Source organism: Anopheles cruzii, chromosome 2 (genome assembly GCF_943734635.1).
Source record: "Anopheles cruzii chromosome 2, idAnoCruzAS_RS32_06, whole genome shotgun sequence".
Taxonomy (NCBI): Eukaryota; Metazoa; Arthropoda; class Insecta; order Diptera; family Culicidae; genus Anopheles; species Anopheles cruzii.
In genome coordinates this window covers 40,242,479-40,269,191 of record NC_069144.1, presented here as the reverse complement: position 1 = coordinate 40,269,191, position 26,713 = coordinate 40,242,479, and the positions used below count along the sequence as shown (strand labels likewise).

Genomic DNA, 26,713 nt, shown 5'->3' with positions numbered 1-26,713 from the left:
GTCGGTTTTGTCACTGTGCGTGCCAGGAATCCCTCCCGAAGCCTCCGTCGTCGGACCTCCTCGGAGCTCCGGTCTGAAAATCTTAATTTGTCGGTTCTCTCGACTATCTGCGCGGGGCAATCTTTTCGTCTTAAATATATTTACGAACTCGTATATTTATTTCGCACCCTCACTCTTCCAGACTTCCCATTCCGTCCCGTGAAGCCAGTCGTCCAATTCTGCCATCGTCTGCGGTCCTTTTGCGCCACTCACGGGCGCTGGGCGCGGATTATTTCCTTCGATTGGCTTCCGATGACGCCCGGGCGTCGGGAGTGGATTGGCAAGCGAAGATTTATTGCTTTTCAGCCACGTTGATTATTTTCACTGACGCCTGGCTTAGTGCCGCGGGCCGCACCGAACGGCGTGGCGAGGAAGAACCAATCGCTTGTCTTCACCCCGTGGCCAATCTTTGCTGTTACAGTCCTGGCTCACAACAATAATCTCGCGTTCTGGAGCAACCAAGAGCCTGAAATAATAAGTCTACCGGAACCCCCCGCGGTGTTCCCGCGGTTGCCGGCAAGAGATATATATATTTATTTCGCGAATCGCAAATCATCAGCCATCGAAATCATAATTATGGTTTTAATTTCCTAATCATTTCCAGGCAGTTTTCCGGGGCCGGTTTTCGCGGGATCCGTCTGTCGGAGACCACCGCGATTCCGCGAGCGCTTTAAAGCAAATACCTTGATTAATGTAAACAATCTTCCGCCAGGGTTTATTACCATTAATTCCGTAGATTGTGCCGCGCACCCAGGGGTCTTGGCCTTTGCGGATAATTATTTCACTGCGACCACAGAAAGTGCCACGAGAGAGATGAAACGACGCAAGACCCCCCGAAAATACCACAGACCAGAGAGAAGATTTATTGTACCAAGTGATCTTCGAACACCACCACGCTGTTTACAGCACTTTTAATCCTTGAACGAAAACGGATAGCGTTGAGATTGAGCCGTTTCCGGTGACACCACCCGGCACCCGGAGGCCGCTATCGGCTTGCTCTCCAAATGGATGCGTCCTTCCGAGCTTAAAGCTATCTAATGGGGCGCGGAATGTTGCGCACGGAATGCGTTAGGCCGCCCAAAAGCAAGGACCACCTGCTCCGCAGAGCCTGACCGACCGAAAAATGAAGGATTACTGCCGCTGACTCCGAACCAAACCGAGCCATAAATAGTGTCAACCACCACGAAGTTAATTTTGATCAAACGGTTGCCGGAAGGAGCGCACCGGAATCGGTCGAAATTCGTGCTAATCACAGGGCGTAGTCCCGGCGTAGAAGAAGTGGAGTGATGGTTCGCGGTCAGATCGGCGCCTGCGATAATACTGAGAATCGATGCAATAGTTCCGGGCAACATCCCCCCGGGAGGGTGCGCGCAATTGAGTATTAGCTACAAGCTGGCGCTGGGCCGCGCTCACGGTTAGTTCCCCTTTCGCTTCAGATCACGGTCCGGCAGGGACCGGAGGTAGTTCTGGTACCACCGCTCGTACCAGAGCGCACTGTTGGAGACGGCCTTCTCCTCGCTGTAGATTGGATCGTAGTCGAGGTAGATGGACGCGCGGATTCGATTGAACAGCAGGATCGAGGCCATGTACGAAAGCAGTGCGCATGGTGGATACCGCAGCCGGATGTTCGTGAACGGGTGGAGCGCCTTCACCAGCAGCTCGAGCAGGAACGCCAGGAAGAAGGTGATGAACAGCGGGATCTGGTAGCTGGACGGGCGCATCTTGAGCGTTTCGTTGGCGCGCGAGATCCGCTGGCAGAAGCGGGTCGTGTCCTCGATGCCCGACTCGTCCGTCGCGAACACCGCGTAGCCGGCGATTTTTTCCGCGTTGTTAGCGAGCCCCTCCTTGGCGCACACCAAACACCAGGCCGCGTTGCCGGCGTACACGATCTGCTGCTTGCCGCCCGGGCCCGCTATCTTGGGGATGGCGCCATTAAACTTGACCGCCACCTTGACGATGGTCGGTATGAAGCGCTCGTCACACTCACCGAACATGACCGGTGGCCGGATGGCGATCGTTTTCAGTTTCCCTGCAGAGAGGATACGACGGAGTAGTAGGACCAATAAAAGTTCGATGCGCATCATCTCCCGACGGTCGGTCCCTGTCACGGTCACACCGAAGCTTACCACCGTTCGCCAGCTCGGTGTCGTTGGCGGCCAGCACCAGACACTCCGCCCTCCACTTGGACGACGCGTAACCCGGCACCTGGAAATCGCTCTCCTTCGCCGGCACCTTCGTCTTGGGCTCGGTCTGATTGCAGACGATCGTGAAGTTGGCCTTCCCGAGGTACGGGGTCATGTGGATGAGGCAGTCGCTGGCGAACACGAGCCGCGGGACGCTGTACCGGCGGCACAGCTCGACGATCCGGGCCGTACCATCAACATTCACCCGCTGCAGCTCACCGTAGTGCGGTGGGAAGTCGAAGTTCACGTACGCAGCCAGATGGAACACGCAGTCGACGCCCTCGAAGGCGCGCTCGATCGCGGCCGCCTTCGGGTCGCAGATGTCGCCAACGATCGAGACCACTTTCTTGCTCCCGAGGTGACCTTCAGGGGGAGAGCGAGAGCATGATAATAAAGCGGAAGAGTGATTGGTGACGTGCGACACCCGAAAGGGAATGTGAGCGCGCGCCTTCCGTACGTTACCTATGCGATTCTGGTAGGGGTTAAGGTCGACCACTCGTATTTCGCCAACCTTGGGGTCGCGCTCCTGGAGGAGCCGGATCAAGTGCTGACCGTAGAAGCCCGAGCCACCTACGGAGTAAAGGGAGGGACGGTAGGGTGAGCCAGGGGTTACAAATTGGGTAATTTATTACGGGTAATGTGGGTAATGTGGGGTTATTACTTATTATTATACGCGATGGCGATGCGATGATTTATGTTGGTATTTGCTGGTGTGGACATTACGGTGACAAGCAACAACGAAGCAATCAGCGTTGCTTTTTTAATTCAATTTCATTTGTAACCACCGGGAGCCCGGGTGGGCTTCTCAGCAGCCGATACCGGGTGGGCCCCTCTGACGGGTCCTCGCTCCGGAATGCTTACCAAGCAGCTGCCCCAAATTTGGCCGTTCTCCCAAATAAAGCATCACCAGGCGCGATGTTGCGTTGTTTGACTGTTTTGTGAAACCATGGCACAAAATAACAGACCCTCCCAACGACACCCCCGGTAAAGGCAAATATCGTCCTGAGAAGGCGGAAACCCATGCCGGGGTCAGCAAACTGCTCCTTGACACCGACTACAAGCCGGGGGACCGGGTCAAGATGTCGGGGTCGCCGAAGTAGCGAACTCGTCAGTCGCCCGGGTTGATTGTTTGTCGTCTGTAAACAATTTTAACGTGACGCATTGCTACTTTACTCTGCTACGCGATGCCCCAACCCCCGGCAGCGGGACTCCTTGGGTTGCGGTCGTCCCCAAAAATTTATCAACCTATAGAGGCCAAGGAACAGAGAAGGATCAACAAATAATGTGCCCCGAACGTCCTCCTAGTCCTTAGCTACAGTCCTAAACGGGCCGGCGGGACGAAGTTCGCCACGAGTTGTTTATTGAACTAAAAACTGGTTCTAGTGTTACGTCGAATTTGGATACAGCCTTTGATGGCGTTGCGTCACCGCGCTCCTAACTCAGCGCGTGTGTGTAGTTTAAAAGATTTGAAAAATAAATCCTTTCCATTTTAAAAACAACCCAACAGGGCCGCGTAGATCGCGCTGATCGTTCCGAAACCGGTTTAAGCATCCGGAACCTTCCCCCCCCCCCCACCCAGGCTGAGAAGTCGAAGTCTTGTTTTAACTTTTCTTACGCTCCGTTACATCAATCAGCCACGCGCGCGTGCGCACGCCCTAGAAGGTGACCGGTGACCGGAGAAGTCAAATAAATCCCATTCGTCGTCGTCGTGTGAAAGCCAAAGACGCTCCCAGGGTTTGGTCGGAGGTGAAGGTGACGGAATTAAACGAATCCGACGACGATGGCCGCCAGCGCGAACGCTGATTACCTCCCGAGCGTCTCGCGGATGTACACGAAGGCGAACACACGCCGAGGACGAATGATAAGCGATCGGGGCCCTCGGAGACCCGGGATTTTTCAGAAGCTCAATCAGCTTCACGGATTCAAGCCTATCCGTATTAGGTTTCGATTTCGCACTAAGGACATCAAACACCGCAACACCGACTGACCCCGAATTGCCTCAAAAAGCGCAATATGTGTGACTTTATTTTAGCCTTTGACGGTGGCCCACTTAACGGTCCAATTTGTTCCGTTCGAGCGCTGCCTATAGAATGTAGTTAATTGACACACAAAATGACGCCTCAATGATGGTGCCACCACACTCGCCGAGCACAGGCTAATAGTGAAAAAAACAACCCGAGGGCTTAATTAACCCCCTACGTGGGTGCATTGACGCACTGGCGCTCATAATGATATCGATCAACAAACTGCGAATGCGGTTGATTGTCGTTTGAAATAAAGTTCGGTTCGGTTCGGTTCCGGACCCGTCCAAAAGTGACCACGTCGCAGCAACTCCCGGACTCTGCGCTCGACGACGAATCGGCCACTCCGCTGCAAAAGTAAATATCGAGGCAGAGTTGTGTAGTAGAGTCTCGTCCCGAGCTGGGCTCCTCAGCATCGAACCAACAAACGCCGCCGCCCCAGGCAACCCATCCGCCCCGCGGGGATCCGGACGTCGAAGCGCATCAAACCGGCAAAGTACACAAACAGGACCGGGCCATAGCGATTCGGGTCGGGTGGTGTCTGAGTGAAAATACGTTCGTTTTCCTCATTTTCCCGGCGTCACCGTGCCGTACCACGAGCGCCAGTCAATGGCTTGCGTGGCGCGCCAATATTACAGATTCATTATGTTGATAGAATCATCATCGCCGTCGTTTTGATTTTGTATTTACACATTATTTGAATTTTAAATAAACCCTCGCCTGGAGGCCAAAGGCCAACACAGGATAGACGATTCGCCGGGAACTTTCTCGCACTCTGTCGCACGCTCTGTGCTCTGTGCGCTGTTGCGAATCCTTTCTCCGTCGTGCGCGGGTAGAGCGTTTTGTCGCATTCCGGAAATCCATCATCTAAAATCAACGAAAGCACCTAGCGAAAACCGGGTGGATCTGCCCGAGTCGATGGATGGCGTAGCTCGCCCTTGCTGCAGAGAGATAGCGCTCCTGCCAGGAAGTGCCATTTGCGCCACTTCGGACGGGCGTGATTGAATCCGCCGTACCGAACCGAGACCGAACGGGAATGGTAAATGAATGAATTTTATCCGGTCGAGCCCTTACGCCCTGGAATTAATATGCTAATTTGGATACTTTCCCACAACCAGGAGCGACAGAACGGTTTGCCCCGATCAATCGGGTTTGCGGATCACCGCCATGGCGTGCGGAGTTGCTGAACACACAACTTAACGTTTTCCTGAATTTTTAAACCTTTTTAAACTCTCTGCTCTTCGACAGAACATGCCAACAAACTCTAAACTATATCCTGGGCCAATCCTGGGACGTGGCGGTGGCCATTCACAAACTTGTATTTCTTTCGAATTTACAAAAATAAATGGAGATTCCGTCGGACACGTGGCAAACGGGACACGAATCAACGCCGCCAACAATCAATGCCCGGCTCTGTTTACCTTCACGGTCCGCGCGTTTCGCCGTGAATCTGGGTTCGGACCAGGTTTTTGGGGGAAACGCGAGGATAAAAAGTCACACCGTGTGCCGTGGCCAGCCTTCGGTGCGCGCGAGGCCACGGCGCAAAGATGGTTCGGTTCCACCGTCACGAGAAAGTCAATCTTTCCCGCCCCGTGGGCGCTGGCCGGGCCGAACCGGTGGCGCTGCGTGCGTCACATGATTTATTTTGGCCCCGCCAAGGCTCAGCCTCCAAGGCAATCGGCACTCGGCTGGCAGCCGAGTGCCGTGGATGGAAAATTGCTCTACGGTTCTGCCCACGCACGGCACATTTTCCGCGACCCGACTCGAGGCCAGGCTCGTGCCGTCGAACGTCTGTGAGTGCGGGGCGCGAAAATGGTGAAAATGCAGGCTCCATTCGAACATAAGCCATTGCACGGTGCCAACGGTGCTTATGAAACGTGGTTTTTGGCGCGCAACAACACGGGTTTTAAACCTGTGCAGGAAACGAAATCAAAATCCAACGGACAAAGAGTACCCTAACCTTTCGAGCACTTCCGGTCCCCGGTGCCGGTGGAATTGCGGAATGTGGTTATTAAATTTTCGTGCCACGTCACGCGGTTAGCGACCGAGCAGATTTGTAATCTTTTCGGCGCCCGAAATACCGGAAAATTGATGACAAAACGCAACCCTCACGCGCGCGCCGGTGACCGGAAGCTATTACGGGGAGGGCCCAGAAAATTCGCCGCATTAGATTGTTGACGTTCGAATCAATTTCCGCCGACGCAGAGAAAAGTGCCCCAATCCAAGCGTGATGATGATCTCGATTGGATCCACCAGGTGTCCGGGGGCCCCACGGTTACGATAACGTGTGAAGAATTAAAAAACTCTCAAATAGGCTTCCTTTTGGGGCCGACATGCGGCGTTTCTAATTGGCCCGGATGATGGTCCGGTTTCACCGCTAGTGTGCAGGTTTCGGACGAGCATCGCGACGCATCAAGGTCAACATTATTCCTCGGCGCTCGCTCACTCGAAACTGCTTCTGGAAAGCTCCGACTCCGGCAAATCAGCTAATGATCATGCGTGGCACCGAAAACTTGGTCCGCTCCAATCGACACGCGCCGGTGGGTTACGATCTGCTCAATATTAAAAAACCCACGCCTCTGGGACCCATCGGAACGGCCGGCGGAGTTCGATGGCCCAGCGCCGGAGATAAAACGAAAAGTTTGTAAACTTTTACGTAACGCCGATGTCGCGGCGGCTCACCATACGCGTCTCTAAGCCCCTGCATCCGTCCGACCCAACGGTTTAGTAACGGCCGATTTCCAAACTCCTTGCCATGGTTTTTTTTTTCCTTTCGTCCGATAGCTTTCTGCGTGTTGGCCATTTCCAAAATGGAATAAATACATAACAGGGCCCGGGCACCGACCAAAAATGCGACGTATCATTCGTCCGTTGCTCCGGCACGATGAAGTAAGACGCAGATTAAACCAAAGACGCGCTTGTTAACTAACTCGCCGCGATCCGATTGCCTCACAGACGGGTGGGGGGCCTCCCCTCTCCAGGATGGCCCGGGCGAGCGTCGCCGTCGTCGCGGTGGTCGTTTAACACAAATGTTCGATCCCCATTTTCGGTGGCCCCTCCAGATTTTGGGTTATTTAATCGTCTTCCGAGAGCCGAAGCCGTTGCCGAGGTGAAGTTCAACCCGTGTCTCCCTCCGTGTGTGAAGGGGAGGGTTGGTGCTGGTACTAAGTGCGGGCTGCCCTTGCCCGTGTGCAGGTGAATTGCAGCGCACGAGACGAGAGTGAAAGAAGTAATTGCATTGCCGGAGTAGTAATTGCAAGGTCACGCGTTTTTTTCAAGTGCCGTTACCCGGGACCGTTCCCGGCGACGCTGTGGGTTGGGATGATCAGCAGGTTTTGGGGGCCTTGAACATTCGGTTCAAAAGCTTTCGCCCAATGTTAAGCGAGTGTTGTTTTGGTTTGTTTGCTCTCGGCTGAAAGTCTGGGCCGAACTCTTCATCATCCATTCATTCGCCGGGGCGGCGCAGATCCTGGTAGCCAGCAGGACACACTCTTGGGCAGAAGTTTGCCCATTTGCATAAAATCCATTTGGCTTTTTGCGATAACGTGGGGACCACTGTCGTCGCTGCAACATCGTCTGGTATTTAGACAACCCCGCCACTAACGCGACTGCCTTTATTTCGTGAACTCTTGAATACCGATCTCATACCTTAGATCGGTATTCGAGAGTTGCGAAATAAAGAATCACAATAGTTAAACATCACAGTAGTAGCTTAATGTAGTGCTTACCGGTCACTAACACCGTTTCTTTTCTGTCCATGCTATCTGGTGTTTCCATTATTCTATTTTGAACCGTGTTCTCGCCGAACACTTTCGCTTTCGTCGGGCGTCGGAATGTCACCACCGATTCTCTTTGTCACTGGGCCCCCCACTTTTTGGTGGACCAACTTTGGGAAAATAAAAACACGGCGCTCGCGATCTTTTTCGCGGTCGTTTCGCTTCGAATGTTTCACCCGTTCGCATCCACAATGGTCAAGATCGCGCGTCTCGCGAGGAAGATCTAATTTCTGTGGACCATCCGCACTCGCTAATCACTCTTTGCCACCCGCCGCAGGGTTGGTCAAGGAAACGTTGTTCACACGCCGCCGTCCGAGGCCGTATCGGTGTGCCGTGGCACAAACCCTGGGTTCTGCCCGATGGACGAAACTTCCTCTCGCCGGAAACACCTCTCTGGGGCCTGCGATAAGCGTGCGAGCTTCGCGCTACTAACCCACCGACTGTGATCGGCCGCCGATCGACGGGCCGCTCGAAGACACGATTTTTGGAAACTGTCTCCGTCGGCAACCAACACCAACGCACCCGCCGCCGCCGCCGCCGCCGCCGCCGCCGCCGCCGCTGGCACCCGAAACCGAAAAACAACAATCGAAAGGGAAACGAACGAGATCGCGGCCGTGGCCGTTGCGCGATCGGCCTTTGGGGGCTTTTTTTTCTTGCTGGTTTTTAGGCTAGATCTTCGGCGGCGGCGGCCAGCCGAAGGCGAGATACCGCAGGAACGTGCCGGAGCTTTCGCTCCCGGGAGCCCGCTCTCGGGCCGAACTTCTTTATTTTCGTAGCACACACAGAGACCAGAGACTTAGCGGAGCTAAAAGTTCCCGGCGGGGCCACACAAAAAATTATGCAACGCGGCGGACGGTCGGTGCACGCTCCGAATCTCTTGCTTTTTTTTTGTGCGTGAGAATATTGGTGAAATACCTCGGGGCGCCGAAAATTCCCACCCAAAATTGGCCCAACGGAAGGGGATTCGACTTTTAAAGTTTTTGGGACTCTGTAACTCTGGCCTTTTTGGTGGCTCGTTTTGTTTTGTGCAATAATCATAGATGATTGATGGTTGGATTGGATCCATCATCCTCTTCTTTGTTGACGACATTTGTGCTTTTCTTTAGGCGATGTTTGGCACTACTTGCGATAAGCATCTTTTAATTAAAATCGATGCTCTTGGCGCCCCCTGCGGAGATCCGTGTTGCTTGTTAGCAAGAGGTGCTTGCTGTTTGATTCGTCACGGGCTGTCGTCGTGAAAATGAGCTTCGGTTTCAAACGAACGAGAACGAGTTTCAAAACACCAGCAACAAGTTCCACAAATCGGCCCTCGGACGATAGTAGTTGGTAAGGGCTAATCAGTGGTTCGGAGCACTCGTTGTGTCGTGTTTACTGACCCAACCGTCCACACGTTAGCGCCCTTTTTGGCGTGGCGACCCATCCACGTGCACAGATAATCGGCACAAATTGAAGCTTTATTGCAAACAACAAATCACACTTCTCGGCGCTGGCCAAAACTCCGAGTTTCGGCGTTATCCATTTCGGCCACCCCGGGTACGCCGCCGAGAGCGTTGCAGTAAAATTGATTAATTTCCGAAATTCAAAAAGTCAACAGTGTTTTTTTGTGCATGTGCGAGAGGTCACCTATGTCCGCATGCTCGGTACAGGGGATGTGATGCTGGCAAAGCTGGTGCTTCCGGTCACAACCGTAGGAGGAGTGCAGAGACCATAGGGGCGCTGGCAAATTGCTGCTGCCGAGGATGATGAATGTCCTTCGATGAACGGCACACACACACACAGCGTAAGGGAAGTTGACCACAAATTAGCACTCTAAAAGCGCTTCCCGGGCGACATTCATTAATTACATGTTGACGTGAATAAACTTTCTTTTCGTGCGACGTACCGACGGCACGAGAAGGTTAGTGTCGAAATGATAAGCAACTCCTTAATTGATTGCACAATTTAGAGACTAATTTAGCTGCACTTTATGCTGATTAGCCTTCACATGGCAGACCATCCGATGCATGGATCTCCTACGTAACCTCTTCGCGCGTCACGCGCAACCCACGGTTTTCCGGGGGCCAGCCCCCGGACCTGTGGCCCCGCTAACCAAAGCCGGTAGGCAGCAGATCGGTGCGGACTCAATCAGTGCAACACAATCGAACATGTTAATGCTGACAATAATTTTCCGAATGAAATCAATTAACACTAATTTTAATTAAATTTATCATATTTCAGCGTAATTATTTACGCTTACGGTGCGGGCCGATTTTTTGTTCCTTCCCCTTGTGGAACCGTTTTATGTTGGCCCCTGCCCCGTTTCGGTTCCTCTTCAACTCCGTCACGCTTTACTCTGCGAGCCACTGGCGCTTCGATCGTGCGCTACAATGCGAAACAATCTCAAACGCAGATCAATTACTACCTCACTACGCATTCCGGTTGTTTATTTCATCATTTTGGTCTGTATTTCGTTTTTCGTTTTTGCAAATTGCAATTTAAACTGCACAACGCATGTCGCCCGATTTAATCGGTAGTACGGTGAACCCTGAGCGGAGCCTGGACTTCTTTCGCCTCCGGAATCCTCTTCCTCTCTTCGCGGCGACACGCGACATCGAACAATGGAACCATTGCCGGGTTGTCACGGCAACCACCGCCCGATGCCTACCGATGCTTTTAAGTATACGAAGGGTTAGGGAGGTACGTTTTCGTTCTGTTTGATTGCAAGGAAGGTTCACTGTTTTGAGTAACGAACTGTAATTAATGTTTAAGTTGCATCAAGTAATAAACCAAAACTGAAATCCCTCCGTTCTATCATGGCAGTGATTACAGAAATGTAACCTTTGGGGGCTTTATTCTGCTAATACACAAACCACGCCGCACGCATTACTTTGATCCCTTATCCAGATGAGCACCAAAGGGACCACCAAACCAGTTCCGGTCCGGTAGGGATTTCCTGCGTGATTTCTGTGGCCATGTCTTTCCGTGTATCGCATTTGTTCTTTCTTGTTCGTTTTCGAACTTCCCGGTCGACCGACCTGTTACATAGTGTTTGCAAGCAATCATTGGGCAATGTGGCCTAAAAAGCCGGCACTAAAGCAAACCGAACATGTCACGCACCGGGTAAGGTTGAAAAAACTGAACTGTTTTATTTTAAATTTGTTTGTTGTATTTTGTTAAGCGGAAACATCGCGAAACATGAGCCACACCGCCGAATGTGTGGCTGACGGCGCTTTCATGTGCCCGGGGCCACAACAACCGTGCCGTTCATTATTATTATAATTATCGTTGCGTCCCCCTTTGCGGTGGGTGAATCTCTTTAAACTTGCATCGCAGGCAACGCGCACTGTTGTTACGGATATGTTTGCGCCGATGCTCGCGCGGCATGGTCACCGGCACTCGAAATGCCCGAAAACGCGGACGCCAACGTCGTGTGAAGATGATGGTTGAGCAGAATGTTGTTTTTTTCTTTGCCTTTAATTGATTTGTTATTAAAACCGCCATCCACTGGATTCATAGACGAAAATTGAGCGCAATTGGCACACCCGACAATGTGCGCATTATGTTGGGGCAGGTTTTTGGTTATTACCGTTGCCTCACTCTTTTTATGTTATGATTTTGCTTACCTCTTTGCCATTTTTGTTGTTTCCTCAATGCATTTCAGCGCCTTTCTTTCATTCAAGCTGCTTTGTGGTCTTTTTTCATGTTGTAGTACGAAAGCTTTATTTTGATCCGAAGTGTTTCCGTCATCTCAATTGTTAACATCTCACTTTAGTGTACTGCGCCAGGCCGATTGGGCCGATTGACGAGTCACTACTAAAACCATTAACTACGTTCTGATGTTTAACCTTGCCATTCTTTTTTCAGACAAAAGAACGGAGCAGGATTATGAGCTACGAAGTTAGCGCAGCCTTGCCATTCCATAAGTCTATAAATAGTGTCTGGCCAGCCCAATTGTTCAATGAACTATACCTTCACGCATAATATTGTAAAAATAACGATTGTAAGTGCCAAGGAACCGATTCAAAGCCAGCGCGGCAACGTGCGAAGCTCAAGGCAAAAAGTTACATGTCCATTGAGCTGCTTCCCCAGCCTCGGCTGGAAGTCATTTCCGACAGCCATAAGATGATCACCGCACTTTGCCATTGAAAAAGAGTCACAATAAAACAATATAAAAATTGAAAGCTAACTATAAAAATAAGCCATAAATAACCCACAACTTGTTTCTTTCAACGACGTTTTCGGGAAAAAGGTTTTTCTTTTGTTTCTCTATATTTTTCCAACTAACGGATCCGGATACGGCACTGACCTCCGCGGGGTTTGGTACAATTAAGAAAAACACGCACAACATGATGTCCCTGTTTTTTCGGCTATGGATTATTTTTAGTCATTCTCGGTAACTGTATCCATTATTATTGCTACGGTGCAGCGGGCAAACGATGCCGTGCGATACCATTTATGTTGTTTTATGCTGTGAACTAAATAATGCACCTTTCACACATCGTCCTCCTTGTGTGGCCGCATTATGCGAACCTGGAGGAGAGACTATTTGTTTGTTCCGACTGCTTTATTTTCCGATTTATTGTTTACGTTGGGATCAATTCGGTATCTCATTTCCTCAACATTACGATGGTTTTTTTTTTTGGCTAACTTTCTAGAGAAACCCTAATTACACAAGACGGCAATCAATCATCCTCTTACAAGTTTGGCCTTCGCTTTACCCGCCAACACTGAAAATGCTGTAGATTTCGCAACGATTCTCAATGTTTGTGTCTTTTCACTGCTCTCCTACACGTTATTATTGTCTTTATTTTTGCGTATCCGCTGCGATTAGGGTTATTATTTGTTTTAATTTACTAGCTTTTAGTCAAACTGAAAAGGGTGTGCACTGGTCGTCCAAAACGGGCCGAAAGATTTCCGTTTATTGCTTACCGGCCTAACTGTTTTCACTTTTCATCATTAAATTAAATTGAAGGCCGATTTATCTGACTTCAGGACCGTCTGTCAGACCGAAAAAAACATCGCAATTAACTCGATAACCTGCGACCGTCGGGACTTGTATCCGCAGTTAACCGAACTAGTGCACGTACATTTAATGTTTGTGACCATGGGCTCTTGTTAATGTCTTCAAGTTTTCTCGTGCTCTTTTTATTAATGATCAATTTTTAGTGGGTAATATTTTAAACACCCGTTCGGATGTTTAAGTAATGATGAAACAACCATACATATGTATATACGTGTATCAATTCATTATTACACTCTGACTGATTAGTGTTTTAGTTGGGAATACTAACGAGCAAAAAGCCAAATAAAACGATGTTCACAGTGGAACAAAGTCACATGTTAAAAACTTGTTAAAGCAATTGACGTTCAATGTTAGTTCTAATTACGTGTTTTAAAAACAGTTTGCCGTAGTTTTCTCTTTTGTTTTACTTCATTCATTCATGTGCCTTTTAGCGACGTAACAACTCAGTTCTTTTCAAATTTCAAACCACTCAATGTAATGAGATCATTTTGATACACACGTGTTGTCGTTTAAATAGTGGAAAGTCAACCGACCCATGGTGTGGAGCGTATTCTAATATTGTTTGTATGATACAATGTATGACCATTGATGTAAGAAGAGTAACTTGATTAGACGAATGGTTAAATTAAACAAAACTGCTGATCCTCAAGAAATGCATTTAAAGTAGATACATTTATTAATTGTTTTAATCGCTAACAAGGGCACGGCAAAACTCTCGCTCCGTACACTGCTATTTTGTTCGATTAACAAGTTAAAACATAAACAATGAATGGCAAATAAAATGCGCACACTCTCAACGAACCTGCAACATAAAATCTAAGCATCGTTCTTTGCATCGCACTAGCGCAAATTGACGAACGATCAACGGGAGAGAAGTTTAAAATGTGCGTATTCTAGCTAATCCGCGCGTCTCGTCACGCCTCACCTACCGGGTGCTTGTAGAAAAGCTTTTAATTTTGTCTTACGAACGGTAATTTCTTTGTTTTAATTTAACTGATCATTGATTGCTTCACCGAAAAGGCCTCCACACGCGAACAGCGTGTGTCTTTCGTACCGTTCTCGTCGCTTGTTTCAGTTAGCAGAGATTCAAGCTAATCCAACGACACTCCCCTTCCCCGTCAGTCAAACGCAACCCGGTTAACAGTTTGCTTACGATCAACGTTTGTTCTGGGTTTCTGGCATATTATCACATGTTGGGTGTTGTGTATATTACAGCGTGAAAGCCAATCTTTTATTGGCTTACCGTAGGCCGAGATGGGACGCTTCTTGAACTGGACGCCGGCGAACAATTTGCGGACCTAGCGGTCATTTGTCTGCCCCGCGTTTTGGCGTTCTACTATTTGCATGGGTTTCGATGATGCCGGGAAAGGGTGCCAATTTCCTTCCCTAGCTTAGTTTCAGCGTTCAACACTCGGAAACAAAGTACATTTAGCCAAACAATGTTCGTGCTAAGAATGTGTTACTGAATAGTAGTTCCTTTTGTTTGTCATGATCATCATCCGATCGCGGCCAGTGTCGACCATTTAGGGCTACTGCAGGGTACAACCATTCTTAGTTCAACCTCCGGCGTCTACATATACATCCGATCAATGGCACATAGGCACAAAGAGAGAAAGAGAGCAAGAGCGAGAGGATTCCGGTGTAAGATGATGGCGCCACATGGTACTTGGCCATTTTAATTCCTTAGCCTAATGCTAGTAACAACGGTTGTGTTGAATTTGTTAACAAACATGGAATATGAACATATGCATCAACAAACGGTGGCGCGTGTGAATAAAGCCGCGCTCCACACAAACGCGAATCGATCGCTTGCGACTACTGCCTCGGTCGTAAGTACCGCCATTCTGCGGCTCTTTCAATGTTTATGCTGTCCTTTGAACACACGGTGGTTTAACCACGGCGAACACGACGACTGGGACGGTCAATGCGACAGTCTACGATGGGCACGGCACGTACGCTGCACACGAAGCACGACATCAGTAGGAAAGAGCCGACGGTGAGCGCGAGCCAACAGTGAAGTCCTTATACTGCGAGAATACTGATATCTGAAAGCATCGAAACGAAACGGGTGCGATGAGTAAAAAGTGTCGGTGTTGCAAGCCTTTCGGCGCTGTAAACCTGTCGGCCACTGTCGGCACCTCACGGGTGCCGACATTGGATTACGGGAGACTTAGAAATGATGCCAAATAAATCTCATTCCGATGAGTCAACCGAACGCGGTGAATGGGCAAGCTACTGAATGATATTGATAAACATTTGATTGATGTAAACGGGTTATCGAAGAATTATCACTTCAAGTCAATTTATACGACAAATGAATCACACCTCGTTGATAAGAAGTATCAACTATCTACAAGTATCCACATATCTGGGACACGTAAATAAATAACACGGCGAATACGGTCCTCTGCCGGCGCAGTATCATTCACCGAATGAAGGAAAAATGAATGACCCACCATAAAGAACTGCATCCATTAGGTTGTAAAGTAATCTAATTAGCTTACCCCGGAACGGGAAGCCAGACAGGCGACACTGTTGCCAACGTCTTGCAACCCAGGCGAGTGATTAGCGCGGAAAACGTGTAATGAAACTATTACCGTTGCCCATAGCCCGTAGTTTGTCCGTTTCCCATCCCACTGCGGCTTGTGAACATTTACCTTATCTTTCAGCTGCTGGCAAAGCTGCAGTGCGACGGTAAAGAGTACCAGCACCTCGTTCAGCCACGGCACCGAGCATTCGGCCTGGCACGAGTCGAACTTCATCGTGCCCTGAAAGTTCGTCAGCTGGTACGCCACGAAGATCAGCTTATGGCTCTGAATGTAGAAACTGATGGCCAGATCCTCCGGCAGATTGGGCGATAGGGCTTTCATGTTGCGGCTCTTCATTAGCTCGTCGATCGGTTTCTTGCGCGGCACCACGAGCGACGTGCGGCCCCGCTGCAGTGCCCCCAGGATGTTGCCCAGCACGTGGAGCACCTCATCGGACGTCTTGAAGTGGTACGCACTGTCCACGTTGTCGATGTGGTTGATCGCTTGCTGCAAGTGGTTGGCCGCATCCTGCACCTGCTGTATCTTCCACGGGTAGTCCTGCGTAATCGAGGTGCGCTGTATCTGCTGCTGCTGTCGCTGTACCTTGAAGTTGATATCCTGCGGCGGGCGAGAGAAAACATCGGAAACAACTCTAAATCGTCCCTTTTCCGATCCGTTCACCAGCGAGGATAAACGTACCGCATGCGTTATGCTATCACCGGTCAGCGTTACGACGCACTTCAGCTGCTCCGGCGCGGCAGTCAGCACGAACTTGTCCTGTTTTTTGCCTTCGTTGCCGTACAGCGGAACCGGAAATCGGTGGGCACACTCCACCAGGATGGCGTGAAGTTGCTTCAACACCGAATGGACCTCCTCGTGCAGCACCCACTCGAATTCCACCTGCTGTGACGACGACGGGCAAAACACACGCAATGGACACAACACGCAACGAAAGCGATTGAGATAGAGAGAGAGCGAGAGTTAAAAACGGCCAGCCTTACAAGGATATTCGATTAAGAAGCAGCGGAACAACGTAAAACGAGGGCGGTAGGTTGAAATAAATGTCCCAAACATAAGAGTTGACAACACGACATGACAACAAAAAGGGCTTGCATGGCAAGTGAACAACCTTGTAGATAAATTTAGAACACTTGAGCGCAGAAACGCCGCGCCGCGTCACCTCCCACCATGTGCCTCAAAGGACCGATAACGGGGACGAGAGTGTCGTTGCACTATCATTGCTTTCCCCACTCTATGGTGGCTTCGGTACAGGTATTGGTTCGAATGAATTCACGGCAACCGCGCGATCGATTATGCATACGTAATCATAATTATACCGGCGTTAAGTGCGCCATCACGGGAGGGTCACGGGTTATAGAGACGCAAACGGGTGGAAACTCAACCGGAGCTCCTGGTGTCACTAGATAAGACAAGACAGGGGCATCTCCCTAGCATGCGATCAATTTATTTTGGTCATCGCTTACCAAATTCGATGCTTCCTCTTTCTCGCAGTCGGCCATCCTTTGGCCTACTTTCCGTTGCGCGGGCGGTCGACGGTTGTACGGACCGCCAGGCGAACCAGTAACGCCCGCGGTGAGACTGTGCCGCAAACTGCTACCGCGATCAAACTCACTCGACGCCGCCGATCGACCGCTGGGGACCGCTTTTGAGGAGTCTTTGGATGACCCAAAAATGTTTTCCAGAAAATTGGATCGCTGCGACGAGGGGCTCGGGTTAACCGTGGCAGGGCCGCTGCTGGTGCTCCCGTCCGAGTCAAGTTGGTCGGAAAACGTTACCTTCACCTTCTTGCCACTCTTTCGCCTCGAGTGTGGTTTGGTAAACCAGTTCGATCCGCTGCTGTTGTGGGGAGGGAGAGGAAAAGCAAGTGATGGACCACACGACCGCAGTGATGGATGGATCAAATGGACAACAAACTAAGCGCACGCAACGGAACACTGCAAACACCCGTGACGAAACGCTGATCGTTCTGTCTGCAATTTTTACTGTCGATTTTTGCAACGTTTCCGTCGCCCGCTAAAATTAATGGGGTGACCCGGAGGACGGAGACCACAACGAGCGTTCCAGCGTATTGCTAGTGAATGTTTTGATTGTTTTACGATTTCCTTAAAACTCCTCTTCGGGCGAACGAATCGCTGTCAGTGTGACAACCGAAGTATGCCCTTAACTGCTCGATTCGAAGGCCATCGCACTGCTCGACTATGGAATAGCTCAAATACCCGACTACTGACCGTTCCCGAAGGCAACCGATATCGCGCGCGGGGACACTTTAAACTGATAAAAAAAACCTTTTAAGAAAACGACAGAACGACAAAAAACGTGTGAATTGAGCAGCTCGCATCTCCCGAACGTGTCCATTCCGATCGCAAACACCTTGAGCACGTGTTCTTTCTTTAACACCAACTGGTCTAGTAGGAGTAACCTGTTTAAAAGACGTCCTATCACTGTCACGACCTTATTGTTTGGCTTATCAGAGAGCCAAATTCAAATCTTCACTCAGCTTCTTATTCTCTTTCGTGTGTGTCTGTAAGATTTATCTCTGATCTTTCCGTAGCTCTCCAGCTGATGATAATTATGGCTTGCCTGGCTGATGCTTGAAAGGTGCTCCACTTTTTATATGCTTTGTTTTCGTCGCTCAGCACTCTCCGAACCTCTGAACGATTAAACGAAACAGCATCGCACACAAAGGCGACCCAATTGAACAAATTCACGTTCCACGAATCACGAGACACACTGTGACGATGTCCAATCACTTAAGTAAGCGTTCAACGATAGTGAAAGTGTGATTATGATCACCCAGCTAGCCACTTGAGTTTTGGTATCACCGATAAGATTTACTGTCGCATACTTACAATCGTAGCATGATGCAGCTTCAACGGTTACGGAGAAAGGGCTACTGTTTGCGAACTACCTATATGGAACAACTGATGGGTGCGGAAGCTAGTAGATCTCGTGGTAGCAACGACGTTCCGGTTACTCGAACAGCGGAACAAGGTCGCCTAAAATGTCGAACCCCACAACGCGGTATTGGAGAATTCGTTCAACCGGTGCCCGCGTGATCAACACATTGAGCCCCCGGCGTTGGGTGGGTTTGGGCGGAGAGATCCGATAATGATAAAAATCAACAGAGAGACAAGTAAAGGTGTCGCGATGATTTGGATGTTGATAGGCAGAGGCGCACTGTAAGTACCCAACGCGAAACTTTCAAAAAACTCGGTCACACTCGTATGAAGACGTTCTACCGGCATGCACGGGACGGGAGCTGATGCTGAATACGGGCAGCAGATTGAGCCGGTCGACTGTAAACGAAGAACATAAGAAGCACAATTGATGGCGACCACCACTGGAACTGCCACGAGTGATGCTACTACTCCCGATGCTCCTCGAGCTGCCTCCACTGATTGACTAGTTTGTGATTTCGTTTTATTTATTTCCATTCCTTCCGTCGCGGGCCCCGAACGGACATGGCTGTGTACGAAGATAACGAGGCGCGCGTACCGGCGTTTGGTGATTCCATTTTCATCTCCTCGCCCCCTCGACATACTATTGGTGTATTTCGCTTCTTACTCCGGCCTGTGACGGTGTGTGTTTAGGTTTGTGGCGGCATTGTGTATCGAAAGACTGTCTTCACCGAAGAACTGATAAGCGCCTGATAAGCTTACGCGAGAATCAGCTGAACCATGTGATCGCACATGTTCCAGCGTGACCTTCGCAGGCAAACATCATCACGCCGAGGTAACAGCGTGACGCATCGGAATCGGCCCATCGTATCAGGTCATCTTGGCGAAAAGTTCGCGGAGCCGCGGATGTGGTTGATCCAGAGATTAAAAATGGCACTGCAAAATTAACGACAATGATGGGAAAACGTAAGGTGCTATACATTTCGTGCTGCCGTGCTTGGTTAATTGAAAGCAATTGTTCGACTTCCGATTGGGGCTTATGAGGATTGAACCGGCATCATTTCAAAATAAATGCGTTACAACACAGTTATTGGGATAAGTTAGTTAGAGAACTAAAAGTACACACGATGATAAATTCCTTATTTTACATGCAAAAACAACGTGTGTCATGTGATAAATTACACCATTGCGCTCATGTTGCAATATTGTAAATTGGGAATATTTGAAATCGAACTTTTTGAACTTTTGAAATTGTATTCGCCACCACAAAACGTCACGGCGAAATGAGCTACTTTGGGCGAAAGCAAAATCAAAACAAATGTCAGTCGATTTACAGTATGTTGAGCGAGCGCGAAGCGCCCTGTTTATTTTTATGAACAAAATCTTAAAGATTTTGTTTATCCCTGGTAACCTTTTTATCACAGGACAACAGAACTTTGCGTTATGAATTTGTTGTGCGCCATTTGTTCGGATCTGTTCGTACCGTCGGATGATGTGCACAGCACCACCTGTGGACATATGTTCCACTATGTGTGCCTCCTGCAGTGGCTGCAAAGGTAAGCGCCGTAGGGAAAACTTCGTCTACTGTGCCATGAATAATGTTCTTCACCCGGCCGCAGATCGAAAACATGTCCCCAATGCCGAAATCGTTGCATCGAGTCGAAGCTGGTAAAAGTCTACTTTAACGTAGCGGCCAACGCATCGGGCGAAGACGGTACTCAGTTGTTGGTAAAGTTAGACAATTTGACGCTCAAACTTCACGAAACCGAGAAAAACCTGAAGGACCAGCAGAAAAGGTCTGGGGAGCATAAAGATGAGCAGAAAAAGATGCGGAAAACATTGCTGGGTCTGGAAGAGCAACTACGTTCTAAGGAGTCGGCACTGTCACTGTACAAACACGAAATAGACATGCTGCGAGGCGACCGGCACTGTATGCTGAAGATGAAGGAAGAGCTGGATATGCTTAAACCGCGGCTTGAATCCTATGCCACGATCCAGCAAGCCCTCAAAGCAACGGTCCAGGAAGTGGATCAGATGCTAGCCAGTGATACGAGTAGGGCAACCGTCATTGCACTCGCCGCAACGCTAAAACGTGAGCTACAGGCACAGGAGATTAGGCGCAAGGAACAATCCGACCGACTACATCGCCTGCAGAACGAGTTGATGGAGGAACGACGAAAGCGAAAAACTCTCGAAGAGAACCTTTCATCGTGTGACAGTGAAATATACCGGCTTGAGCAGCAAGTAAAGCAGCTCTCGGCCAAAGCGGAACACCATAATGTTTCGGTTGAAAGTGCCTCGCCAGAGGCGTCAGTAATAGTCAACACTCCCGATCAGCAGCCACCGGTACGACGGAAACGACCAATGATGGAAGAAGACCTCAACAGCAGTACCCCGTTGTCGGAAAAAGTGAGAAAAATCGTTAATTCTACCTCGCCCTATTTACGCATCAAAACTAGCAACCTCGGCCTGGCCCCACTGATGCGTAGCGGGCTTAGTTCTAAACCAATGTCCTCGTGCAATTCCAAAGACGTTCGAGCAACCAGTAAAGTCCCTGCCACATCCATCGCCACTGCATCGTCATCAAAGTTTTCTTTGCTCGCCCATCAAAGACCGTCATCGTCCATCAAAGGAGGCTCTTCTCTTCTATCTTTGGGCTCGTCTAATAATTCAGAACCGGACAGCGAACCGGAGAATAAGCCTCGTTTCATACTCACGTCATCTACCGTAACCGCGCGATTAAAGACAGGCAAACTCAAACGACACCCATCGACCATTTTGAACGGAGAAAAACTGACCGGCGAAAACGCGCTCGATATAATAGCAGACTTGGACATAGCCAACATCGTTGGCAAGTGAACCCACGTCAGGGTGAATGTTTTTACAATAAACTTTTGAATTTTAAGTCACACTCACTTCCATGTACCCCTTTTTTATTTTGCATCTCCTATCATTCCTCGTCCACTGCTTGCTAGCAAAGCCAAGGCATTCGGGAAATAAAACTGTTTACAGTTTAACCGGGGCGGGTAGGCCAGCGTTCTTCGTCTTGCGCTCCTCGGCACGCTTCAGTGCTTCCTCCTGCGGCAAGTTGCCCTTCTTCGAGAAACGCTGGTTGCGCAGGAACTTCTGGCACATCTGGAAATGACATACACATTCGTCACTGAACAAAACGCAGCAACAAAACCACATAAACGGGTCTGCAACGCACTGACGCGAATACTTACACCACGGGTGGACTCGTACCGTTGACGCTTAGGCTTCTTAATGCCATTCTTATGCGCCTTCTGGTCTGTGGAGCAAAGAAACAGGGCGATTAATTCAAGTTTTAAGAATAAAGCGAGTCTGCAGAAAGTTAAACGGAACGCCTTCCGCTCTTCATCCAGTTCGGCACTTACTCTGGTTGTGATTGGTGTGATTCTTCGACTTGGCCATTGTGTTTGCTTAATTGCTTTGTACCTACCCAGAAAGAGTAACTTATCATTAGCATAAACCTCGAACCGATATTCGCATCGCTCAGACTCGTTTATCGCGCATACCTGGTACAAATTTGCTAAACTATCGTCGAACAACAACCTTTCAACGCGAAGCAAGAAACCGGAAAGAGAGCACAGTGGCATTGACGTTTGAAACGTCAATCGACGGAAATCGAAGTTTTGTCAAACTAGAAAGCTCACTCGACTGGTATAAATGAGCTCATCATTATGATGGAACTTAAAAAAATTTCACATATTTCCTTAATATGAGCCTTGTTCCAATTACATTGCTCAAATAGTAGAACTGAAAGTAAAAAAATGCATTTCGCGCTCGATAATACATTCATATTACGGTTTTTGTCATTAGTTAAAAGTTTATTAATTACGCCAAAGTTCGCAAATCCACGATCCAGCTGTCAAACTATTGGGGTAAGGAAAAAAAGAAGCAACAAAAAGGAAAGGCTAAAAGTCACCACGACGGTTGCTGTCTGTGACGAGATTGGTTCGGGCTGTGCAAGGAAAGGATATAGAAATCCGTTCCAACAAGAAGGTGCTACGGAATCTCCAGCTTGTGAAGTTCCACGCGGACCATTAGCACTTGGAGCGATGGAAGAAGATTGGGGTACGTAAACACATTCTGAGGTCTCGCAGTGCAGTGCCAAAGGTGTACCTTGCATTGCCACGACGGTGCTTTCTATACATGCATTGTCACCTTTGCTCCCGATGTTCTGTTGTGGCCAGCGTGTGCATCCTTAACCGTGGTGTGTGATATTTTTGTGCCATTCTAGAGCAACTGGCTGAGCAGAAAGGGGGCGAGCCGTTCCCCCCCGCGGCCGTGAACAAATGGGCTGGTGAAGACGAAGATGATGTAAAGGTATGAACCAGTTCCTCTGTGTACGTGTATAAGCAGAGTAAAAGTGTTTGGGAATGTTGCGGGGCCACCACTGACGCTGTGTCACATCCACAATAGCTATAGTTAGGTCTTGGGACGGCATGGATCATTTAGTGATGTTATTTCGAAATGCAATCTCTACACAATGCCATTCGTAATAGTAGTTTTCCGTAACCCCTTCGCCAACAGGATAACTGGGAAGACGATGACGAGGAGGAAGAAAAGAAAGATGAACCAAAGGGGGAAACGCCCACGAAGGATGGAAAACCGAAGAAAACGGCACAACAGAAACTTCTAGACAAAGAGGTAAGTTGTGGCCAACAGCCAACACTAGGTGTCCATTGTCGGAAGATTACAAAACATATGCCCCAACTGGTTCAATTCCCTGAATACAGAAATTGAAACAGGAAGCAGAACGGCGACGGACGGAGGAGGAACGGGAAGCCAATCTCACGCCGGAACAGCGGGCCGCCGAAAAGCGGCGGCTGCAAAAGCTACAGGAAGAGAATGACCTGAAGACGGCGATGGAAACGCTAGGAATCACGTCCATGTCAAGTGGCGCTGGTGGTATCGATGGAATGCATCCGACTAGCAAGGAAGAGTTTAGTGAATTGGCGGAAGCGATTAGCAAAAAGTTTGCAAACTATCGAGCCCACAGCGAGTACCAGGGATTTTTGGAAGAGCTGCTACTGAAAGTGTTTGCCAGTTGTAAGTTGAAACTGAGAGAACTCTTGGCATTGAGAAGTTGCTCCATTCGTCATTCGTCACCTTTCTGTTTCGCTTTCGACAGTATCTTCGGCGGATATTCGAAAGGCAAAGAACACACTGGATAACCTGTACTTGGAGAAGCAAAAGGTCGAGAAAGGTGATAAACCAAAGAAGACCAAGGGTAGCAAAGTGAAGGTCAAACTGCGCGTCGAAGGTGACAACGTATGTATTGGAAGTTTGCAAATCCTCCGGCTAAACAACTCATGTGACAAATCTCAATCGCACTTTTAGTCGACGCTCAACGAGTACACCAACCAGTATGACGATTACGACGAGTTTGATGATTTCATGTAACGGCGACCAATCGTACGAAGGCAATATCCGCCGCCGCAGCCGTTCACCATCAGCGCCATCATCGCCATCGTCATAACAGGGAATGGCGTCAACCACACCCCGTAGGAAGCCGAGCAAGGGCTAAAGTTACGTATTTACATTACACGGTGTATTCTCTTGTCAGTGTTCCGGTATTTTGTTATTTTGTTAAATTCAATTTGTCTACCCTGTCTTACTCAACATGACACCGTCACCGGTACGTTACGCATGGAACGTTGTTTGAAATAAGATTAAAAAAATAATATAGGATAGAAAATATTTACAAAACAGTAAAAAAGTAGAAAGAAAACGAAAAAACATCGTAACACAACAATAACAACCAATGGATAAATCTACCTTCAACACAACTTCGGCACTTACGTACGTAGCGTTTGTTCTTTCAGGGGCGGATGCATATAACTAGAATATGCTTCCGCGCCAATCATATTCATAACGGTTTGCAGCAGGCGAAAATGTGTAAAACATAAAAAAACAATAGCGACTCGATTGTAAATAAAGAAAGGTTGCAAATCAAAAAGTCGACGATTGTGTTTAAATTGTTCGAACGATGACTGTAAAATTATGCTAAAAAAGGTGGTAAACAGGTAAACAGAAAGCAAGCGTTGATTATGATTCGTGATGACGGGGAAAAAACCCTAAAACTATTGGATATATTAGAAAATACTCGCGTTCAAAAGAACACCAGTGAACCGACTCAATTGGACTACTGCACGCACTCCGTAGAAGCTTCGCTGCATTGAAAAGCTCAAACGGGCGCGTTTTTTTTTTGCATCATGGCCTTCTCGAACACACAATTCTGACAGACCGCGAACTCACACGCATAAACTCGTTTCCTTGCGGAAGTCAATTCTGGTAAACATTGCAAGCCGCTGAAACAAAGGCCATTTAATGCTGTTGATTACGTTACCCTTCTGTTATCAATGGATGAATGATGCTATGGTTAGCCGCCAAACCGCAATGCTTGTTCTGGCAGAACGATAAAAAGATGTCCAAAACGCATTCTGTAATGATTGCGGAATGGAAATACGCAAAGGAAACACCACGAGGGTTGCCCACCGATCTATATTTAGAGAGACCGAATTTGTGGCGAAGAACGCACGTATTGTTGTCTCCGGCCGGTCCGGTCTCCGGCTTATGTGACTCTCTCCGGCAGTGTCGGCGAAAGACAATCCGAAACGATCCGGACAACTGTAGCAAAATGAATAGTTACACATTTGGATTCTCTTTACCGTTCTCGCTTTCAATTTTTTATTTCTCGCCGATTTTTGATTACATTCGCGAAAAGCCGACAGCAGCAGTTTGAACGTGTGGCTTTGTCTTGATCTCTAGCTTCTCTGTAAACTCGCAAACAGCTTTCGTATCCATTGAACCATATAAATTTCTCATCCAATATACCAATGGTTTGAGTATGTTAAATTTTGAATCTTCCCAAAGATGCGTAAATACGTCGAAACAATCGTCGAAGGTCAAATCCTTGTTCTTCTCTATCTATCTTTTTCTTTACTATGAGAACATTATAAATGCAGCGTTTTACTGATTTGGTGCACTCCGTGCCGGTACAGGACCGCCACGGAGTGCATTTGTTTATCGTTTTTATAATTCTTACAATTTCACCGTACTATCGAGTAGCATCGCTCAAGCAAAGCGACCCCTCTTGTCCACACAACTGTTGATAACTCAGCGAAGCAAACCCATTACAGGCGGCCTAAGAAACGTTTGCAATTTGCACGGTGTACAGAAAATGTTAGACGTGAAAGGGATACGGCACCGTGGTGGGTGAGTGTTCGTGTTCGGAAAGAGCAAAAAGGAACCGAGCGCGGGAAAGATGTGGTGTATGTGTTTTATAGAGGCGGGGTGGTGCGGCGAAACAGAAGCGGAGAAGCGGTTTAGGAAGAGACAGGAACTTCTGGTGTCTTTTGGCTGCCACTTTCCGCCTCCTTCTTCGACACCTCTTCAAAGTTCTCCGTCAGCTCCGGCACATCGTCGTCTTCCTCGGCGACCGCCGCGGTGGCCAACTTCTTCAGCTGGTTCAAACCTTCCGGTCCCAACTGCGAAATGATATTCGGCAACATTTCCGTAATAAGCTTCGTTTCGCTATGACCGGTGATGGCGAACGTGTTGGTGGCAAGCGAAGCTTGCGTCTTTGGGTTGTTGAAGTGAATCACCGTGCCATCGTTCTTTATCATGTTGACCTCCTCGATGCCGGGAATAGTGTTAACCCCGAGCTTCTTCAACGACATCTGCAGCTTCTTGTCGTCGACGGCCGAGCTCGTGTGGACGATCTTCTTCTTGCGGCGGGGCATGCCTTTGCCTCCGATGCGCACCTCATTCTGCATCTTCTTCAGCTTTTCTGCGTTCATGTTTGCTACCGTTTCACTAGCCGCAGGGCCGCTTTTGCACTGAAATGTGACGGTTTTTGAGAATGGAAACAAAGACGGAGTTAGCGAAAAACTACTTTAATTTTGCACTGTAAAGCCGGAGTCGGTAAAACGCACATGTGAAAATTGTGACAATCGTCCTACGAAAGAGAGGCCCAATGCTCGATGATTGAGCTTATGCCTTCATTTTGCCAATTCGACCAGTAGGCGAAGTTTGCCGCAGTAGGCGAGTTTGGCCAGTTTGCTACGCCGCTCAAATGCGAATATATCGCCCGTTCCAGTGCTCAAACGACGGAAAAGCATTTATTGGGAAAATATTTACATGAAAATTTAAATTTAAATTTATCTTCAGTTCCCAGAAAAGCAAGCAAAAGCAGTTAATTAAACTGAAATATTCGTGCA

At 48.8% G+C, this 26,713-nt stretch overlaps 6 protein-coding genes across 7 annotated transcripts; 2 read left to right on the top strand and 4 right to left on the bottom strand.

Annotated features, from left to right (window-relative positions):
- Window positions 1–1,454: 1,454 nt before the first annotated feature.
- Window positions 1,455–8,002, bottom strand: LOC128279067 (NADPH-dependent 3-keto-steroid reductase Hsd3b5). The gene is made up of 4 exons (XM_053017789.1): window positions 7,972–8,002; window positions 2,685–2,792; window positions 2,166–2,585; window positions 1,455–2,068 (listed from the first exon to the last, which is right to left on the bottom strand). The coding sequence occupies exons 1-4, from the start codon at window positions 8,000–8,002 to the stop codon at window positions 1,455–1,457; spliced, it is 1,173 nt and encodes a 390-aa protein (XP_052873749.1).
- A 4,290-nt stretch (window positions 8,003–12,292) lies between these two features.
- On the bottom strand, window positions 12,293–18,430 carry LOC128269321 (protein rogdi). The gene is made up of 5 exons (XM_053006760.1): window positions 18,420–18,430; window positions 17,034–17,406; window positions 16,249–16,452; window positions 15,679–16,167; window positions 12,293–15,066 (listed from the first exon to the last, which is right to left on the bottom strand). Exons 1-5 carry the CDS (start codon window positions 18,428–18,430, stop codon window positions 14,998–15,000), a joined length of 1,146 nt encoding a protein of 381 aa, XP_052862720.1. The 3' UTR covers window positions 12,293–14,997.
- A 1,477-nt stretch (window positions 18,431–19,907) lies between these two features.
- LOC128279066 (E3 ubiquitin-protein ligase TRAIP) lies at window positions 19,908–21,326 on the top strand. Its single transcript, XM_053017788.1, has 2 exons — window positions 19,908–20,023; window positions 20,087–21,326. Exons 1-2 carry the CDS (start codon window positions 19,911–19,913, stop codon window positions 21,324–21,326), a joined length of 1,353 nt encoding a protein of 450 aa, XP_052873748.1. The 5' UTR covers window positions 19,908–19,910.
- Window positions 21,327–21,383: 57 nt separating this feature from the next.
- Window positions 21,384–22,076, bottom strand: LOC128277776 (60S ribosomal protein L29). The gene is made up of 4 exons (XM_053016298.1): window positions 22,004–22,076; window positions 21,863–21,923; window positions 21,692–21,756; window positions 21,384–21,602 (listed from the first exon to the last, which is right to left on the bottom strand). The coding sequence occupies exons 2-4, from the start codon at window positions 21,897–21,899 to the stop codon at window positions 21,474–21,476; spliced, it is 231 nt and encodes a 76-aa protein (XP_052872258.1). The 5' UTR covers window positions 21,900–21,923; window positions 22,004–22,076; the 3' UTR covers window positions 21,384–21,473.
- A 325-nt stretch (window positions 22,077–22,401) lies between these two features.
- LOC128277887 (eukaryotic translation initiation factor 3 subunit J) lies at window positions 22,402–24,434 on the top strand. The gene is made up of 6 exons (XM_053016490.1): window positions 22,402–22,562; window positions 22,729–22,814; window positions 23,022–23,138; window positions 23,228–23,540; window positions 23,623–23,762; window positions 23,832–24,434. The coding sequence occupies exons 1-6, from the start codon at window positions 22,547–22,549 to the stop codon at window positions 23,892–23,894; spliced, it is 735 nt and encodes a 244-aa protein (XP_052872450.1). The 5' UTR covers window positions 22,402–22,546; the 3' UTR covers window positions 23,895–24,434.
- Window positions 24,435–25,165: 731 nt separating this feature from the next.
- Window positions 25,166–26,470, bottom strand: LOC128277387 (transcription factor BTF3 homolog 4). 2 transcript variants are annotated; one of them, XM_053015838.1, is made up of 2 exons: window positions 26,429–26,470; window positions 25,166–26,332 (listed from the first exon to the last, which is right to left on the bottom strand). In XM_053015838.1, exon 2 carries the CDS (start codon window positions 26,291–26,293, stop codon window positions 25,820–25,822), a length of 474 nt encoding a protein of 157 aa, XP_052871798.1. In that variant the 5' UTR covers window positions 26,294–26,332; window positions 26,429–26,470; the 3' UTR covers window positions 25,166–25,819. The 2 variants fall into 2 exon arrangements, with proteins under 2 accessions (XP_052871798.1, XP_052871797.1); XM_053015837.1 differs by lacking the exon at window positions 26,429–26,470 and adding an exon at window positions 26,389–26,423.
- Window positions 26,471–26,713: the final 243 nt, after the last annotated feature.

Excerpts from the sequence above, each read along its gene's own strand:
- LOC128279067 (XM_053017789.1), bottom strand. The coding sequence starts at position 8,002 with ATGGACAGAAAAGAAACGGTGTTAGTGACCG. Across the intron at positions 2,586-2,684 it reads CCCCTACCAGAATCGCATAG|GTCACCTCGGGAGCAAGAAA; the intron begins GTAACGTACGGA and ends CTCCCCCTGAAG. Across the intron at positions 2,069-2,165 it reads CACCGAGCTGGCGAACGGTG|GGAAACTGAAAACGATCGCC; the intron begins GTAAGCTTCGGT and ends TCCTCTCTGCAG.
- LOC128269321 (XM_053006760.1), bottom strand. Across the intron at positions 16,168-16,248 it reads GTGATAGCATAACGCATGCG|GATATCAACTTCAAGGTACA; the intron begins GTACGTTTATCC and ends CGCCCGCCGCAG. Across the intron at positions 15,067-15,678 it reads GCCAGCAGCTGAAAGATAAG|ATATCAGTATTCTCGCAGTA; the intron begins GTAAATGTTCAC and ends CGATGCTTTCAG.
- LOC128279066 (XM_053017788.1), top strand. The coding sequence starts at position 19,911 with ATGAATTTGTTGTGCGCCATTTGTTCGGATCTGTTCGTACCGTCGGAT. Across the intron at positions 20,024-20,086 it reads CTCCTGCAGTGGCTGCAAAG|ATCGAAAACATGTCCCCAAT; the intron begins GTAAGCGCCGTA and ends ACCCGGCCGCAG.
- LOC128277776 (XM_053016298.1), bottom strand. The coding sequence starts at position 21,899 with ATGGCCAAGTCGAAGAATCACACCAATCACAACCAGA. Across the intron at positions 21,757-21,862 it reads TCACACCAATCACAACCAGA|ACCAGAAGGCGCATAAGAAT; the intron begins GTAAGTGCCGAA and ends TTTGCTCCACAG. Across the intron at positions 21,603-21,691 it reads GGTACGAGTCCACCCGTGGT|ATGTGCCAGAAGTTCCTGCG; the intron begins GTAAGTATTCGC and ends TGTCATTTCCAG.
- LOC128277887 (XM_053016490.1), top strand. Across the intron at positions 23,139-23,227 it reads AGAAACTTCTAGACAAAGAG|AAATTGAAACAGGAAGCAGA; the intron begins GTAAGTTGTGGC and ends CCCTGAATACAG. Across the intron at positions 23,541-23,622 it reads ACTGAAAGTGTTTGCCAGTT|TATCTTCGGCGGATATTCGA; the intron begins GTAAGTTGAAAC and ends CGCTTTCGACAG.
- LOC128277387 (XM_053015838.1), bottom strand. The coding sequence starts at position 26,293 with ATGAACGCAGAAAAGCTGAAGAAGATGCAGAATGAGGTGCGCATCGGA.